At 51.3% G+C, this 16,659-nt stretch overlaps 2 protein-coding genes across 5 annotated transcripts in view; one reads left to right on the top strand and one right to left on the bottom strand.

The window, feature by feature from the left end:
• Window positions 1-2,056: 2,056 nt before the first annotated feature.
• DNAJC30 (DnaJ heat shock protein family (Hsp40) member C30) lies at window positions 2,057-3,264 on the bottom strand. Its single transcript, XM_009202837.4, has one exon. The coding sequence runs from the start codon at window positions 3,205-3,207 to the stop codon at window positions 2,527-2,529; it is 681 nt and encodes a 226-aa protein (XP_009201101.1). The 5' UTR covers window positions 3,208-3,264; the 3' UTR covers window positions 2,057-2,526.
• Window positions 3,265-3,323: 59 nt separating this feature from the next.
• The window catches only part of BUD23 (BUD23 rRNA methyltransferase and ribosome maturation factor), a 14,636-nt gene continuing 1,300 nt past the window's right edge, over window positions 3,324-16,659 (top strand). The window contains exons 1-10 of one of the 4 annotated variants that reach the window (XM_031665490.1): window positions 3,324-3,451; window positions 3,551-3,588; window positions 6,347-6,442; window positions 6,529-6,611; window positions 6,711-6,807; window positions 10,260-10,356; window positions 11,938-11,988; window positions 12,566-12,651; window positions 12,844-12,889; window positions 13,202-13,260. In XM_031665490.1, coding sequence (XP_031521350.1) covers window positions 3,404-3,451; window positions 3,551-3,588; window positions 6,347-6,442; window positions 6,529-6,611; window positions 6,711-6,807; window positions 10,260-10,356; window positions 11,938-11,988; window positions 12,566-12,651; window positions 12,844-12,889; window positions 13,202-13,260 — 701 coding nt within the window. In that variant the 5' untranslated portion in view covers window positions 3,324-3,403. Of the gene's footprint in view, window positions 3,452-3,550; window positions 3,779-6,346; window positions 6,443-6,528; window positions 6,612-6,710; window positions 6,808-10,259; window positions 10,357-11,937; window positions 11,989-12,565; window positions 12,652-12,843; window positions 12,890-13,201; window positions 13,261-16,659 lie in introns of all 4 variants that reach the window. The other 3 variants (XM_031665491.1, XM_031665489.1, XM_031665488.1) reach the window with 3 other exon arrangements.

The raw sequence follows: 16,659 nt of genomic DNA, 5'->3' as shown, positions 1-16,659 counted from the left end.
AGCCCATGCTATTAGACCACTAGTGCTTTACAAACCCACATCAAAACAAGGCCACCTGTTTCGCTAGAAGAAAAAGCCCCTGCCCTACTGTTTCCATTGTGCCTGCTTTATTGGTTGAGAAGCACTAGTTTCAGAACATTTTGCTAAACCCCACTTGGTGCAGTTTGTTTTTCCAAAAAAAAGTCTCTGTCCTGTTTTCCAAATATGAAACATAGTAACAATATATGTTCTTTTAAAAAGTACATATCCCCTCCCCCCAAGTCCAGGCTCACTGAGCCAAACAGGTTTGAACCAGATTGGGCTCAAACCTTTTTTTTTTTTTTTTTTTTAAGATAGGGTCTGGCTTTGTCGCCCAGGCTGGAATGCAGTGGCAGGATCGCAGCTCACCGCAACCACAGCCTCCCAGGCTCAAGCCACCCTCCCACTTTAGCCCCCTGAGCACCTGGGACTACAGGCACTTGCCACACCCGGCTAATTTCCGTGATTTTTGTAGAGGTGGGGTTTTGCTGTGCTGCCCAGGCTGGTCTCCAACTCCTGAGGTCAAGCGATCCACCCGCCTCAGCCTCCCAAAGTGTTGTGCCAGGCCCCAGATCTTCACTATTGCATCATATCGTCGCTGCAAAGCCCTGACTAGGAGCATACCCCAACCTCCAATGCAAGAGATAATCGAATGGTTTTCCTTTTTTTTTTTTCCTTTTCCGGATAGAGATTGGCACAATGATGGAATGGTTTTCAAGAGGCCAAGTAGGACCAGCTGTGGGTTTATCCCATTCTACCTGAGGATTTTACACAATATATTGAGTGCAGGAATTGCATGCAATTATTGCACTCAGTAATATACCAAACCACTCCTAGCTTTGTTTAGACCCTAGACTTGGGCCCTCATCCTTCTCATAGACCTCTTGCGAGGATTTTCCCCTTTTACAGATTTACACTCAGTCCGGTGCATAAACACTTGAGCACCTACATCTCACAGCCAACTCAGTGCCGACATCCAGTGACTCACAGTTAAGAGAGCTACAGCAGCAGCTCTGACCCAAGTGATGACCAACTACTTAACATGAATTAGAAACAGCGGAAAAAACAACACACCTTTAGCCAGCTCTGCGTTGAGAACCAAGTCTCCACCTTAAACACCAAGCCCCCGTCCCTCAGTAGTCCTGTGTACTCCCAAAGCCCCAAAGTTTACTGCAGCCTCAAGCAGCCTCGTCTAAAAAATTAAGAAAGGGCCTGTGATAAGCATTGCAGGTTAAACAGGAACAGGGACTCAAGTGCAGAGTTTGTCACTCTGTTTCTGGGAGGGGAGGGGCTGCACAGTGCGCAATGGGGCTGCACAGTGCGCAATGGTAAAGGGAGAGCCAGGTGACAGCCACACCGTCCCAAGGATGAACCTGACCCTGCTAGCATCATGCTGTAATCCCTATGGATTAGAACTATAGCTAATAGGCCGGGCGCGGTGGCTCATGCCTGCAATCCCAGCACCCTGGGAGGCTGGGCGGGTAGACAGCCTGAGGTCAGCAGTTCGAGACCAGTCTGGCCAAGATGGTGAAACCCGTATCTACTAAAAATAACAAAAAACTAACCAGGTGTGGTGGCGGGAGCCTGTAATCCCAGCTACACAGTCAGGAGGCTGAGGCAGGACAATCGCTTGAACCTGGGAGGTGGAGGTTGCAGTGAGCTAAGATCGCACCACTTCACTCTAGCCTAGGCAACAGAGCGCAAGACTCCACCTCAGAAACAAAACAAAACAAAACAAACCCCAAAAACTATGGATAATAAAGCATGACAGACCTTAAGATGCCAAATGATTTTCTCCTCTGCTGTCATGCCCACAGAGTAACTTCTCCAAGGTCACACATTAAATACGGGCACAGGAACACTCATTCCTTATGCTCAATGACTTTGTTTTCTCACTCCCACATGCTATCAACAGAAGGGGGAGTGCCCCAGGGGCCTGACCTTAGCTGAAGGAATGGCAGGCTCTCCACTGATCCCATTCTTAACCTGGACCAGGTCTCACCTGCGGCTTGGGGAACTCACAGAAAGACAAGTTTCGTATAACCCCGGACCTTTTCTTTTGGCAGCCAACAACTGGTCACATTGCACATTTCAAGGTTACAGAGGAGGCCCACCGTACACACGCGGGGCAAGAGCAGATAAATCTTGCTCGGAGCTTTACAATAAAGCTACAGCGAGTGTTCCAGAAGTTGACTACATCTGGAAGCAGGAAGACAAACTCTGGAAGAAGTACCCTAGAGACTCCAGGAACCCCTTAACTCCTGGGCTTTCGGGACACTTCAGCGTGGGGCCTTTTTCTTAAACGTCGAGAGACCTCCTTTTCTGGACCATAGTGGAGGGATGTGCAGGTCATCGGCTAAGCTGGGCGGGTCGGGGAGGGCAGGGGGAGTACAGTTCCTTCGGATCTCAGCAGAGGTTAGACTATCAATGGCCAAGGGTTCAGAGGCAGGAAAAAAGGCCGTTTTTGGGGGGTTGGCTGGGGACACTCCCCTTCCCTCCTCTCTCCGATTAAATATAAAAGCCGATGATGATGAAGATTGAGAAGACGAGGAAAATGGCAGCCACGTCTCGGGTCTCCTCCCAGCGGAGGCCTTTCAGGGACGCATTCTCCTGCCTTTTGCGAAGGGCCTCCCGCCGGGCCCTCAGGCGCCGTTCCCGCTCCAGTTGTTCCCCGTAGTGGGCCTGGTAGAAGGCGTCAAAGTTGAACATCGTGCCGTTGGCGCCGGGGGCGGCCCGAGAACCGTAGTAGGTCCGAGAAGTGGGCGGCGGGGGACGCGGCGAGCCGGGGTCGGGTGCGGGCGTCCTGGAGGGCCGGACGCCGGGTCCGCGCAGGTCCTCGTCGCTGAGGAGGCCGCGATCATACTTACGACGGAGGGTGGCACTGCCCAGCACCACGTAGGCCTGGGAGATGCGCGTGAAGCGCTCGGCAGCCTCCGCGCTCCCAGAGTTGCGGTCCGGGTGGTAGAGAAAGCACTGACGGTAGTAAGCCGCCTTGATTTGGGCCTGCGTGGCTGTGGAGGGGACGCCGAGCAGATCATAGAGCGCCGTGCGCGAGTACGAGCAGTCGCCCTGAGAATAAGTCCTCGCTCCCAGGCCCAGGCCGGGTGTAGAATTTAGTGGAAAGCCACGGGCTTGCAGCAACCTCCACGGTAACAGCCGCGACCACCATCCCGTGCGCATGGCTGCCATCTTAAATTGATTAGGCGGGCGGTGCAAGAGAAACTGGCCAATGAGAGGCGCCGGTTGGTCGCTCTGTAGCCAATCATGTAAGGGGGGCGGGCGAGGAGGGGTGGAGCATGCGTATTACCAAGCGGTCGCCGGGCTGATGACATAAAAACCGGGTTCCGGAAACCGCCACTCGCAGGCGTGCTGCTGAGGCGTGAGTATGGCGTCTCGCGGCCGGCGTCCGGAGCACGGTGGACCACCGGAGCTGGTAAGTTCCGGGGCCCGCGGACACCCCTCTTCCTACTTCTACGGCCGCCGCGTCTGAATTTCTCCACTACCTGCCATTTCTTTTTCTTTTTTTTTGCAGTTTTATGATGAGAAAGAAGCCCGGAAATACGTTCGCAAGTGAGGGGAGCCCGAGTACTGCGCGGTGTCCGGGGGTCGGGAAGCGGCAAGTTGTCCCGGTTGCTGGCGTTGCCCGGAAAGCTCGTGGAATTTGGGGGTGCGGGGAGGGAAGGACCCGGGTGGGTGCCTTTTCTGTTTCTGGTAAATCAACTTTGCCGATCTCTCTGGGCCTCGGTATCTCAGCGGTGAGGTAGGGGTGATCGCCCTCGCTTTTCCGTGGGTGGTTTTTAAAGTCGAGTGTGACAACTTGTCGTAAGCATGTGGTAAAAGAGGCGCTGGGCGGTGGGTACGGGCGAGGGGTCAGTCTTGGTCGGGGGAAGGAAGTAATTGGTGTCCGTAGGATGCTTATCGTGGCGCCTTGTTTGCCAATAAATGTTCGCGACAGCCGTTGGTGTGTTATTGTCTGAATTTCATAGAGGGTGGTTTGTACGAACTACAGAGTTGTGGCCAGGTGGGGATGGCTCACGCCTGTAATCTCAGCAGTCCCAGCGCTTTGGGAGGCTGAGGTGGGAGGATCGCTTGAGCTTGAGAGTTCGAGACCAGCCTGGGCAACGTCGCGAGCCCCCGTCTCTCCCCAGAAATAAAAAAATTAGGCGGGCGTGGTGGCTCCCCTCGGCCTCTCCAGTAGCTGGGACCACAGGCGCGCGCGGTGGCGTATTTTTTTAATTTTTTGTAGCGACGGGGTCTCGCCGTGTTGCCCAACGTGGTCCAATCCCAGGGCTCAAGTGATCCTCCCGCCTTTGTCTCCTGAACTGTTGGGATTGCAGGCGTGAGCCACCGCACCTCGTCTTTAAAAAAAAAAAAAGAAAAAAAAAGAGATGGGGGCGGAGGCGGGCGCAGTGGCTCACGCCTGTAATCCCAACACTTTGGGAGGCCGAGGCGGGCGGATCACCTGAGGTCAGGAGTTCGAGACCAGCCTGGCCAACATGGCGAAACCCCAGCTCTACTAAAAACACAAAATTAGTCGGGCGCGATGGCGGACTTCTGTAATCCCAGCTAGTCGAGAGGCTGAGGCAGGAGAATTCGCTCGAAACCGGGACGGGGAGGTTGCAGTGAGCCGGCATCACGGCACTGCACTCCAGCCTGGGCGACAGAGAAAGACTTTGTCTCAAAAAAAAAAAAAAAAAAAGGTATTTTGTGATTTTTCCATGCTTTTTCACTGAGAGACTAGCCCTATTTAAGTAAATGGCTATTGGCTGGGCGTGGGGTCTCACGCCAGTAATCCCAGCCCTTTGGGAGGCCGAGGCGGATGGATGACCTGAGGTAGGGAATTCCGAGACCAACCTGGCCAACGTGGTGAAATCCCGTCTCTACTGAAAATACAAAAATTAGCCAGCCTATGGGAGGCTGAGGCAGGAGTATCTCTTGAACCTGAGAGGTAGAGGTTGCAGTGAGCTGCAATCGCACCACTGTACTCCAGCCTTGGCGACAGAGTGAGACCCTGACTCAGTCAATCAATAAATAGCTATTGGATACCGTTTCTTTTTTTACGGACAGGGTCTGTCTGTTGCCCAGGCAGGAGTACCATGGTATGATCCCTGCCGACTGCAGCCTCAGGCCATCCTCCCCAGTAGCCGGAACTAGAGGCACTCGTCACCACGCTGGCTGAAATAGCTTGATACTTTTGTGTGTGTGTGAGACAGGGTCTCATTCTGTCGCCCAGGCTGAAGTGCTGCAGTGGCTGCAACCTCGCCTCCCGGGTAGTTGGGAACTACAGGCGCACCACTTCACGCCCGGCTAGTTTGTGTAATTTTTTTGTGTAGAGGGGGTTTTGCTGCGTTGCCCAAGGATCTGGTAAATTGCTCACGGGATCCGTCCGCCTTGACCTGCCAAAGTACTGGGATTATAGGCGTGAGCCACCACGCCCGGTCCTTACTGCTGACTTTTTATGTCGATTATATGTTGAAGTGGTACTTTGAACATATTGGGTTAAAGAAAATACGTTATCAAATGTATGGGGTTAAAAATATGACTCCAGTTTCTTTCACCAGTTTTTTTTTGGCTATTGGGAGGCCATACGTGGCTCATGTTGTGTTTCTCATGGACTGTGCTTCTGTAGGTTTTTGTGCATTATTGATCCTTCTAGATGAGAGAAACTATGGAGGATAATTCTTGCAGAAAATGTTTTCAACAAATGCTAGAGCAGCCCAGCCTAATAGAGTTGCAGATCCCAATGGTTGTTTATTATTAAGAAAGTGATTTGCTTTTTACACATCTGCTTGGCAGCTGGTACAGTGATAATTTGTTACCACAAAATAACATGGTCCTGAATTAGATGGAATTTGGGGGTCACTTTTAAATAGTTGAATTTGTTGATCCCAACTTAGAAGGGGTCAGAAAAGAGTACCTTGGGATGATTGATCCTTTTTTTTTTTTTTTTTTGTTGAGACGGAGTCTCGCGCTGTCGCCCAGGCTGGAGTGCAGTGGCGCGATCTCGGCTCACTGCAAGCTCCGCCTCCCGGGTTCACGCCATTCTCCTGCCTCAGCCTCCTGAGTAGCTGTGACTACAGGCGCCCACCACCGCGCCCGGCTAATTTTTTGTATTTTTAGTAGAGACGGGGTTTCACTGTGGTCTCGATCTCCTGACTTTGTGATCCGCCCGCCTCGGCCTCCCAAAGTGCTGGGATTACAGGCGTGAGCCACCGCGCCCGGCCGATCCTTTTTTTTTTTAACTTGGCTTTTTTTTTTAAATTTGGTCTGGGGGAGGTATTCACCCAGAACTCCTTTACCATGTCCACTTGTGTTTCTGCCTTCCCAGCTCACGGATGATTGATATCCAGACCAGGATGGCTGGGCGAGCACTGGAGCTTCTTTATCTGCCAGAGAATAAGCCCTGTTACCTGCTGGATATTGGGTGAGATTCTGGGGCCTGGTTCAGAATGTCTAAGGTGGTGAAGTACTTTTGCAAACTGACCGTGAGTCTGTGATCGTGTCTTCCAGCTGTGGCACTGGGCTGAGTGGAAGTTATCTCTCAGATGAAGGGCACTATTGGGTGGGCCTGGATATCAGCCCTGCCATGCTGGGTAAGTATGTCCTGTCTGGCACCAGGGTGGATTACCCTGATGGGTGTGGAGAAGCCACAGGTATTGTCTCTTTCTCTGATTGCCTTTTCTCTAACGTAGATGAGGCCGTGGACCGAGAGATAGAGGGAGACCTACTGCTGGGGGATATGGGCCAGGGCATCCCATTCAAGCCGGGCACATTTGACGGTTGCATCAGGTGAGGGTTTTCACTTCCTGCTTTTATTTATTTAGAGACAGGGTCTCAGTCTGTCATTTAGGCTCTAGTGCAGTGTCTGTGATTACGGCTTACACTGCAGCCTCCACCTCCTGGGTTCAGGTGATCTGCCCACCTCAGCCTCCTGAGTAGCTGGGACTACAGGCCCATGCCACCATACGTAGCTAATTTTTTTTTTTTTCTGTTGAGACGGAGTCTTGCTCTGTCACCAGGCTGGAGTGCAGTGGTGTGATCTGGGCTCACTGCAACCTCTGCCTCCCAGGCTCAAGTGATTCTCCTGTCTCAGCCTCCCAAGTAGCTGGGATTACAGGAGCATGCCACCACACCCAGCTAATTTTCGTATTTTTAATGGAGACAGGGTTTCACCATGTTGGCTGGGATGGTTTCAATCTCCTGACCTCGTGATCCACCCGCCTTGGCCTCTCAAAGTGCTGGGATTACAGGTGTGAGCCACCGCAATCAGCTTACTTTTTTTTTGTATTTGTTGTAGAGATGCCATGTTGCCCAGGTGATCCACCCACTTGGGCCTCCCAAAATGCTGGAAATTACAGGTGTGAGCCACCCCGGCCACTTCCTGCTTTTAGTCCTGCAGGCCAGTGCTTCCCCAAACCTGGCTGTGCAGCAGTCACGCAGATATTTACAAATACACATCCCATGGGATTTTCAGATTTACAAGGTTAGAATAAGGCCTAAGAGTGTATTTTTCTGGATTCTAAAACTTTTCAGTCTGGCCAACACAGTGAAACCCAGTCTCTACTAAAAAGCCAGGCACGGTGGTGGGCACCTGTAGTCCCAGCTAGCTACTCAGGAGGCTGAGACAGGAGAATTGCTTGAACCTGGGAGGCAGAGGTTGCAGTGAGTCAAGACCACACCACTGCACTTCCAGCCTGGGCGACAGAGCAAGACTTCATCTCAAAAGTAAAACTTGTCTACTATTGTGATTATTTTGCATTGCCGGGTTCAGGCACCACTGGTACGGATTCTATGTTGGCTTTGTGTGTCTGGTGGGGGAGGGGAGGTGGTCTTTTAGCCTCTAGCAGCCATTTAGCAGATATCTTGTGGGCCCCAACAGCCATCTTTATTTGCCAACAAATAACTCTGATGGAGAGTGGCGGGGCTTGCTCTAATCTCTTCAGTGCTCCAGAGTCCTTTCTCTGTAATCAGGGTTGGATTAAACATCGGCATAGCACTTTGATAACAGATCTTAGAGCGTTAAAATTGATTACGTTTTCCTTAGGCTGCTGCAATCAGTTCTGTGTAGTTTTTGGTGCAGTGTGAGAGTGAAGGTAAGAAAATAGGGGCGACCTCCTTTGGTTACCCTAGGTTGAGTGGTGGGGATGTGAAGTGGGGAGCCAGGTGAGAGGTAAAAATTTGGATTAGAAGATTTTCCTTTTACATCTTGGAACAAGACCCAGAGGGGTTGGGGAATAATTTCAAGGGTAGCAGATGCTTTTTGGTAATGGTCAGGTGAGGTGTTCTAAGCTGTGAAAAGCTGAAGGCCAGCAGTATGGTCTGTATGTTTCGGAAGGGGGGTGGTCAGTTTTGTCTGTCTTGGGGGAGAGGTGAGGTGGTATAGCACACTTTTTTTTTTGGAGATGGAGTCTCACTCTATTGCCCAGGCTGGAGTGCAATGGCACGATCTCAGCTCACTGCAACCTCCGCCTCCCGGGTTCAAGCAATTCTCCTGCCTCAGCCTCCTGAGTAGCTGGGATTACAGGCGCTCACCACTATGCTCGGCTGATTTTGTATTTTCGTGGAGACGGGGTTTCATCATGTTGGCCAGGCTGGTACTGAACTCCTGACTTTGTGATCCCCCTGCCTCAGCCTCCCAAAGTGCTGGGATTACAGGTGTGAGCCACCGTGCACGGCCCAGACTTTCTTTTGTAAACATTTGCTACATGTAAGACATACAAGTTGCTGTGGAGTACGGGGAAATGAAACAGTCTCTGTGTTTAATACTCTCCACGGTTTATTAGGTGCTTTAGGACTTGGACCAGGCAACTGAATACAAGGCCGTGAGTGGTGTGTGCCCTAGAGAGTCGTGGGGCTGCCAGAGCACAGGAAAGCCTTAGGTGGAGGGGCTGCGCCTTGAAGGCTGGGAGGAATTTGGATAGTCAAGGAGAGGGTTTCCGAGTGAGGGAACAGTGGACAGAGGCACTGACGCTAGTGGGAAAAGGGTCTGAGATGAGAGTGATGAATGAGAGATTCCACAGAAGATGGCGTTGTGTGTGGTTGGTTCCTAGAAGGCACTTAAGTATGTCCTAAGAAGTTTGGGCTTGATGGATGATGGGGAGTTGGCAGGTGACGGGATCAGATGTGTGTTTAAGGAAGGTGATTTTCAGATGGAAGAGGAGAGGGAGTTAGGTGGAAACATTTGAGCTGGTAGCGCTGAGCATTGGTGGGGGGACGTGACAGTTGGGAGAGGCAGTGGGAGTGGAGGTAGGGCTCTGCATGTGTGTGTACAGCAGAGGGAGGGGAAGGGCAGGAAGGAAGACATAGTGACTGCTTGAGGGTTTTTTTAGTTTATTTTTTGAGATGGAGGCTTGCTCTGTTGCCCAGGCTGGAGTGCAGTGGTGCAATCTCAGCTTATTGCAAACTCCGCCTCCTGGGTTCAAGTGATTCTTCTGCCTCAGCCTCCTGAGTAGCTGGGATTACAGGCACATGCCACCACGCCGAGCTAATTTTTGTATTTTTAGTAGCAACCGGGTTTCACCGTATTGGTCTGGCTGGCCTCAAACTCCTGACTTCAGGTGATCCACCTGCCTCAGTCTCCCAAAATAGTGGGATTACAAGTGTGAGCCACCGTGCTCGGCCGCTTGAGGTTTTAAATCTGGGGGTTGTGAAAACATTTAACAGGTAGAGTGGAAGGGAGTGATTTAAGAGGAAGGGTGATGGGGTGGCTGTGTGTGTGTGAATAGTCTAAAGCCTGTTTCCTTGGATTGGAGGAAGGGAACAAGGAGAGGGGTGTGTGGGCAGACAGTCTTGACATGGAGGAATTCTCAAGTTGAGATGCAGATAGAAACAAGGTTGAGGAAAGGTTTCTGGGACTGACTGAGGGACATGAATGCTGTCCTTCTGTATGTCCTATTTTCCCAGTGTTGTAGAATCATGACCTGCAGTGGACCTGCACTTTTTTCTTTGTCTTTAAATTTTTAAACTTTAAAATACTTTTGAGTAGAGATGGGGTCTTGCTATGTTGTCCAGGCTGGTTTTGAACTCCTGGCCTCAGGCAATTTTGTCTTGGCCTCAGAAAATGCTGGGATTACAGGGCGTGAGCCACTGTACGTGGCCTGAACCTGCACTTTCTAAGAAGGGAAGCTGTGGGAGGAGGGGTTTCTCTTGGAGATCCAAGACGGATGATGTCGAGAAGCTTGAAGCGGTGAGGGGAGCAATGTGGATTGCTCCCTTGCCTGACTAGGTCCGTTCCTTTTTAGCATTTCTGCTGTGCAGTGGCTGTGTAATGCTAACAAGAAGTCTGAAAACCCTGCCAAGCGCCTGTACTGCTTTTTTGCTTCTCTTTTTTCTGTTCTCGTGAGTATAAGATCTTCTCCCCATCTGGGTTTGCCTGTCCCTCCGTAGCCCTGCAGGTAGAGTGAGGAAATTGAGGTGTCCCATGATGGGAACGCTACTCATGTGGGACCGCAGGACCTTACTGTGGTTGCTTCTGTCCAGGTTCTCAGCCTAAAGAAGTTCAAGCTCAGTGGACTGATATACGCTAATCAAACCCAGAAGTCACTGATGGCAAAATCGGAGACCAATTTAGTAACTTGTAATAGGGCCTATTTCTGTTGATTGGTATTCCTATGTCTATTACTCTGAGTTTTAATGAGAAGTTGGTTTGGGGATCAGAAGTTGGTTTGGGGGCATGGACTGAGCAGAGTGAGGACAAGAGATGTGTTGAGACCATCCAGAGGGGTACCTTCCAAAGTGCCCACATGCTTCTGACTCCTCACTTCTCCCTCCACCTAATTCTGATCCTTTTCCTCGGATGGGGAACAGGATAGTTATTTACCGCAGAGAGAGCCTGTATTAGCTTTATCTTGCCTTTTTAACTAATGATGTTAATTTCAGTTGTTCACTAGGATTAGGTGATAGTCTGAGATTTTAAGTCCTAAAAATGAGTTCTTTTTAAATCTTACTTGTTTTTTGAGACAGACTTTTGCTCTGTTGCCTGGGATGGAGTGCAGTGGTATGATGGTAGCTCACTGCGCCCTCGAAATCTTGGTCTCAGCTTCTCAAGTAGCTTGGGCTACAGGCACACACCACCATGCCAGGCTAATTTTTTACTTTCTTTTTTTTTAGAGATGGTGTCTAGCTATGTTGCCCAGGCTGGTGTTAAACTCCTGGCTTCAAGCAATCCTCCTGCATCAGCCTCCCAAAGTGATGGAATTATAGGTGTAAGCCACTGTGCCAGCTTAAAAATGAGTCCGTTTTGAAGGATCTGAGTGGTTTTTGCCTCCTTAGCCTGGTCCAGCCCACCCCTAGTTTTCCTGGGGTGGACTGCTCCTGCCGTTGGCTGGCCACTGGTCTTTGATGGAGTGGACCGCTCCTGCCGACGGCTGGCCGCTGGTCTTTCATGGAGTGGACTCCTCCTGCCGATCTGGCCACTGGTCTTTTCTGGGTTGGACTGCCCCTGCCGATCTGGCCACTGGTCTTGTGTGTCACATGAGTTTTCCTCCTGGCGTACTGGCTTAATTTTGTAGTTCCGAGGGCCTTTATGTTTCCTCTTCTCCCTGCTGGAAGGCTCTTCCCCTCTACGTTTAAACAGCCAGCTCCTCACTCCATTCAAATCTCTGCTCAAGTGTCCATCTGAAACAGACCTTTTGGAACCGAAAGTAAACTGAACCGAAAGGAAACTGTCACTTTGTCCAATTCCTCTTTTTGGAACAAAGGAAAAATTGCTACTGTGAATGAGTTGCCTCCCCTACTAAAATGTGAGCTCCAAAGTTCAGGTTGATCTCTTGTTCATGACTATCCCCAGCCCTAACAGAGGTGCCTCATCCATCCATAATGGAAACTCAGGAAATACTCGGTGAATGAAGGAAGGGAGGGTGTCCAGGCCCTAAGCTGATGCGGTCATTTGTAAGACAGTGATGTTCCTGTTTCTTTCAGGTCCGGGGATCCCGAGCTGTCCTGCAGCTATACCCTGAGAACTCAGAGCAGGTGAGTCCCTTGGCTACTGGGTGTGCAGGGGAGCGGGGAGACTCAACAGGTAAGCTGTCCTGGGGAAGCGACAAAGAACCTTATGCAGATTGGCGGGAAAAGGAGAAAACACGCACCTTAGTGTGGCCCCTGATGGCACATTTGATGACGTGATATCCTAAGGGGGTGGCATTTGCGGAGGTGGGGTGGGATGTCTTCCCTTGCCAGATGACATGGTATTATAGATAAGATGATACGACTAATTTCCATAACCAAATAAGTGAATGCCATTTAGGAATGGGGAGAGGGCACCGACAGTTGTCTGTTGTGTGATGTATAATTAAGGAATGGCGGAGCAGGATGTAGATGTTGAAAGATAAATGAAGAGCTGTCCCTGACTAATAACATGAATGAGTCTGGCTTCCAATTGTGGCCATCTCCTTCCTAAACTTGAGTGGAAAGCTGGGTCCCTGCGCTGGAAAGTGAGAATGAGGGGAGTAGCTTTGTTCCGTAATTCTCCTGAGCGAGGTGTGGGCCATGCCTGCACTTTTCTCTACGTGGCTTACAGCGACGTAGAGAATTGCCTTTCTTTCTTCAGTTGGAGCTGATCACAACCCAGGCCACAAAGGCGGGCTTCTCCGGTGGCATGGTGGTGGACTACCCTAACAGTGCCAAAGCAAAGAAGTGAGCGCTGGGGGCTGGTGTGCTGCCTGGGCTGCAGGAGGGAGGGTAGTGGCATAGCCCTTTCAGGCCACTCAGTGGTGCAGAGGAGTGTTGGGGTGTGGGTCACCAGGGTCCAGGCAGACGGGGTGGCGAGAACTTGTCTCCCTATGGGGTTTCTCCACCCAGTTCTCACGTTGCACTTTCTCCTTTCAGATTCTACCTCTGCTTGTTTTCTGGGCCTTCGACCTTTATACCAGAGGTGAGGGACACTGGGTTTGCCAGCAGGCCTGTGTCTTGACTTCCAGGCAGTGGGGCTCAGCCTGCAGAGCCTGCTGGGAGAACAGTGGTGGGGAAGCAGGGCCCAGCCCCAGAGTGCAGAGCCTGGAGTGTTCACGTCCTCTGGAATCCGGAGGCAGAGACCTCTGCTCTTCAGGTCCCAGAAAGGCATGTCGGTTCCTTCTCGTGGGACTGGACCTTGTCCCTGTTGGAAGGGCTCAGGCCTGGCTTCTGGAGTGGGGCAGATGGGTTGAGAACTCTTCAGGGTGACCTAAGTGCACTTTGGTTCCTGCAGGGGCTGAGTGAAAATCAGGATGAAGATGAACCCAGGGAGTCTGTGTTCACCAATGAGAGGTAAAGCAACTGCTGAACCCTGCCCCGGCTGCAGCGGGGGCTGCCACATTTGTTAGACGTGGACTTTCTGCCCTCACCCAAGCCTCTCAGGTCACATGCAGCAGGGACACCAAGGTGGTGGTAGAAACACCAGGCCCCGTTTGGACTGTGCCTGTTTGGGGCTAGGAGTTTGGGGTCCTAGATGTCTGCAGGCAGCCATGCAGCTTGGAGCTCCCTTTGTGAGCCCACACGTACCCCTTCCTCTTGCCACGCCTGGCAGGCTGTCTCCTTCCTTCCTGATGCTGCCCTCCACCTGCATCCGGGACCCTCTCCCTTGGGTGCCGTGGCTCCCCCTTCCCTCCTGCATGCTCGTCTTGACTCTCCTGGGTGACTCCGGTCAGCACACAGGCATGCTGCACAAGTTCTCCTTTTCTAGAAAAGTTCCTCCCTTAGTTAACTCCATAACAACTGCTAGCCGCCCCATTGATCTGCTTGCCTTCATAGCAGAACTCACACCTGCCTCTTTCTTCTTCCCTCCTGCCATTCTCTCATTCCACTTCTCAGGCTGACAATTCTGTCTTACCAAAAATCGTTCTTGTCGAGGCCACCACCAGTTTCCGTCGAGCCACGTCTGGTCACTTTTGACCTTTTTTCTTGTCCTGCCTGCTCAGTAGGGTCGGAGGCAGCAGCACGCTCCCTCCTTGACACTTCCTTCACTTGGCCTTCCACCCATCGTCGTGGTTTCCTCAGCCTTCCTGGCTGCTCCTCAGTCCACTGCTGCTTCCTCCTCGAGTCCCGGGCCCAGCCTGGATTGGATCCCTTCTCTATCTGTGGTGTGTAAATGCCAGCCAGAAGTTCCTGACTCCTAAATGTGTATCTTCATTCTCTGCCACCTGGGGTTTCCCAGTGCCTCCTCAGTGTCCATACCTGGACTTTACACGGGTATCAAACAGAACAGCTCTTGGTTTTCATCCCCTAAGCGTTCTTTTTTTTTTTTTTTTTTTTTTTTTTTTCTTTTTTTTGAGACAGGGTCTTGCTCTCTTACCCAGGCTAGGGTGCAGTGGTGAAATCTTAGCTCACTGCAGCCTCAAACTCCTGGGCTCAAATGATCCTCCTGCCTCAGCCTCCCAAGTAGCTGAGACTGTAAGTGCATGCCACCATGCCTGGTTAATTTTTAAAGTTTTTGGTAGAGATGGGGTCTTGCCATGTTGTGCAGGCTGGTCTTGAACTCCTGGCCTCAAGCGAGCCCCCTGTCTCAGCCTCCCAAAGTTCTGGGATGACTGATGTGAGCCACCATGCCTGGCCATCCTCCATTTTTTTTTTTTTTTTGAGATGAGGTCTCACTCTGTCATCCGGGCTGGAGTGCTGTGGCTCGATCTCAACTCACTGCAACCTCCGCCTCCCGGGTTCAAGCAATTCTCCTGCCTCAGCCTCCCGAGTAGCTGGGATTGCAGGGGCCCACCATTACGCCCAGCTAATTTTTTGTATTTTTGGTAGAGAGGGGGTTTCGCCATGTTGGCCAGGCTGGTCTTGAACTCCTGACCTCGTGATTTGCCTGCCTTGGCCTCCCAAAGTGCTGGGATTACAGGCGTGAACTACTGTGCCCAGCCTCATCCTCCATTCTTTGCCATTCTTGATCATTCCTGTCTCCCTACATTTCACATCCCGTCAGCCTGTCATTGAGCCCTGCTGTCCGTCCCTCAGTGTGTATCCCCGTGCTGGCCCTCCCTGCTTCCAACAGTCTAATCCAGCAGAGCCTAATCCAGCACTACGCCTAGCCTGGATTGCTGAAACAGCTGCCTATCTTGTCTCCCTGCCTTTGCAGTCTTTGCTTCTTGCAGATTATTTTCTGCATAGCAGCAAGACTGGTCTTTTTCTCTTTTTCTAAAATGTAAGTTGTATCTTGACATTACTCTTTCAGTGTCTTCCTTGCAGTTCCGCTCCCCGCTCGGATTGATTTTCCTTAACACCCTTCGCTGCTCTAAGTCATACATACCAGTTGACTTGGTTACTCTTTGTATCTCCAGCTAGAATGAAAACTTGCTGAGGACTGGTATTGTATCCCTGACGTTGACAATAGTGTCTTGTTAGTAAAAAGTGCTCAGTATTTTTCTGAATGAATAGTTGATGATAAGGTAGTGAAGACGGAGGTTATTTCTGAGTTCCAGTTGACATGAGGGAAAGGTCTTAAGACCTTTAAGACATTTAAGAGGAAAAATGAGCCCCAAATGCACGTGTGGGGAAGGCCCACAGCTGGGCACAGCCAGGCATGTTCCTTGCGTCCACCATAGGTTTATGCTGCCTGACCCCTTGGGTCTTTGCTCATTTCCCTTAGCTTCCCTAGTTCATTCCCCATGGGCAGCTGGGGCCCTTCTGGATGACCTCTTCTCTCAGGGGTCCATCTTGTGCTCCCAGGGTGCACTCCCATCTCCTTCCTCACAGGGGAGGTACACATTGCCTCATCTACTCCATGCATCTTAGGATCCCTTTTGTCCTCACACTGGGGTCTTCAGACGACATGTCCTGAAAGTAAACACGGGTAAGCTGAATGACGTGAGCATCCATTCCTCAGCTATCTGAAAAGTGGGGGTAGTGCCACCCATCTTGGCAGTGTGTTCAGGGTGCCCAGCACATACCTTGCCATCCCTCGTTCTGTAGGCTCACACTTTCAGTTCCTCAGATGAGGTAGAGAGCAGGGAAGGGCTTCTGTTACTGTCACCTCAGTCTAATCACATTCAGGACACCTGTTTATTTTAAATAAATAGGTGAATTAAGAAGTCTTTTAAGCCTTTACCTAATCAGTCTCCAGGCTCTCTTTTTGGCCTGTTCTTTCTTTCCTCCTGGCCTCCTCCCTCCCACGCCTCTCGTGCCTCCTGCAGGGCTGGACCCCCACTTCTCTTGGGACCTGTGCTTTGGGGCACTCCCTGTCTTCACCTCCTCCCTTTAGCTCCCTTGATGACTTTCCCCCTTGCTGCTTCTCCCATGGCCCACCTGTTGGCCCCTCTTTGCCACTCTGCCCTTGCTTTGTACTCCTTGTAGAACCTTGAGATGATGACTCCTGTGTCCCCAGTCCTGCTCTGCAACTGCTCCTGCTTTGTGCTGGCCCATCAGGCTCAGGCACCCAAATGGCAGCTCCTTGGCTTGCCCTGTCTCTGGTTTCTACGGATGGTCACAGGGGTGTTCGCGGTTACCCCAGCCCTCTTTCCTTCTTCATGCCCCTCAGTCCTTCCTTTTTAGCCTCTCCTTTCCATCCCTGTCTTCCTGCCCCCGAGCTGTGGACCCTAAGCTCCTGCCGTGAACTGTCCACTGTGCTCTTGAAGTTTAGGTGATGATGTGTCACTGCATTGGTAGAAAGCGGCCTGCTTACTGCTGCTTAGCTGCTTCCCAAAGAGGGAACAGACTGCTTGCTGGCGTTGAGAT

Source organism: Papio anubis, chromosome 4 (assembly GCF_008728515.1).
Source record: "Papio anubis isolate 15944 chromosome 4, Panubis1.0, whole genome shotgun sequence".
Classification (NCBI taxonomy): Eukaryota; Metazoa; Chordata; class Mammalia; order Primates; family Cercopithecidae; genus Papio; species Papio anubis.
The sequence above is the reverse complement of the archived record's forward strand: the minus strand, read 5'-3'. Positions and strand labels throughout refer to the sequence as shown.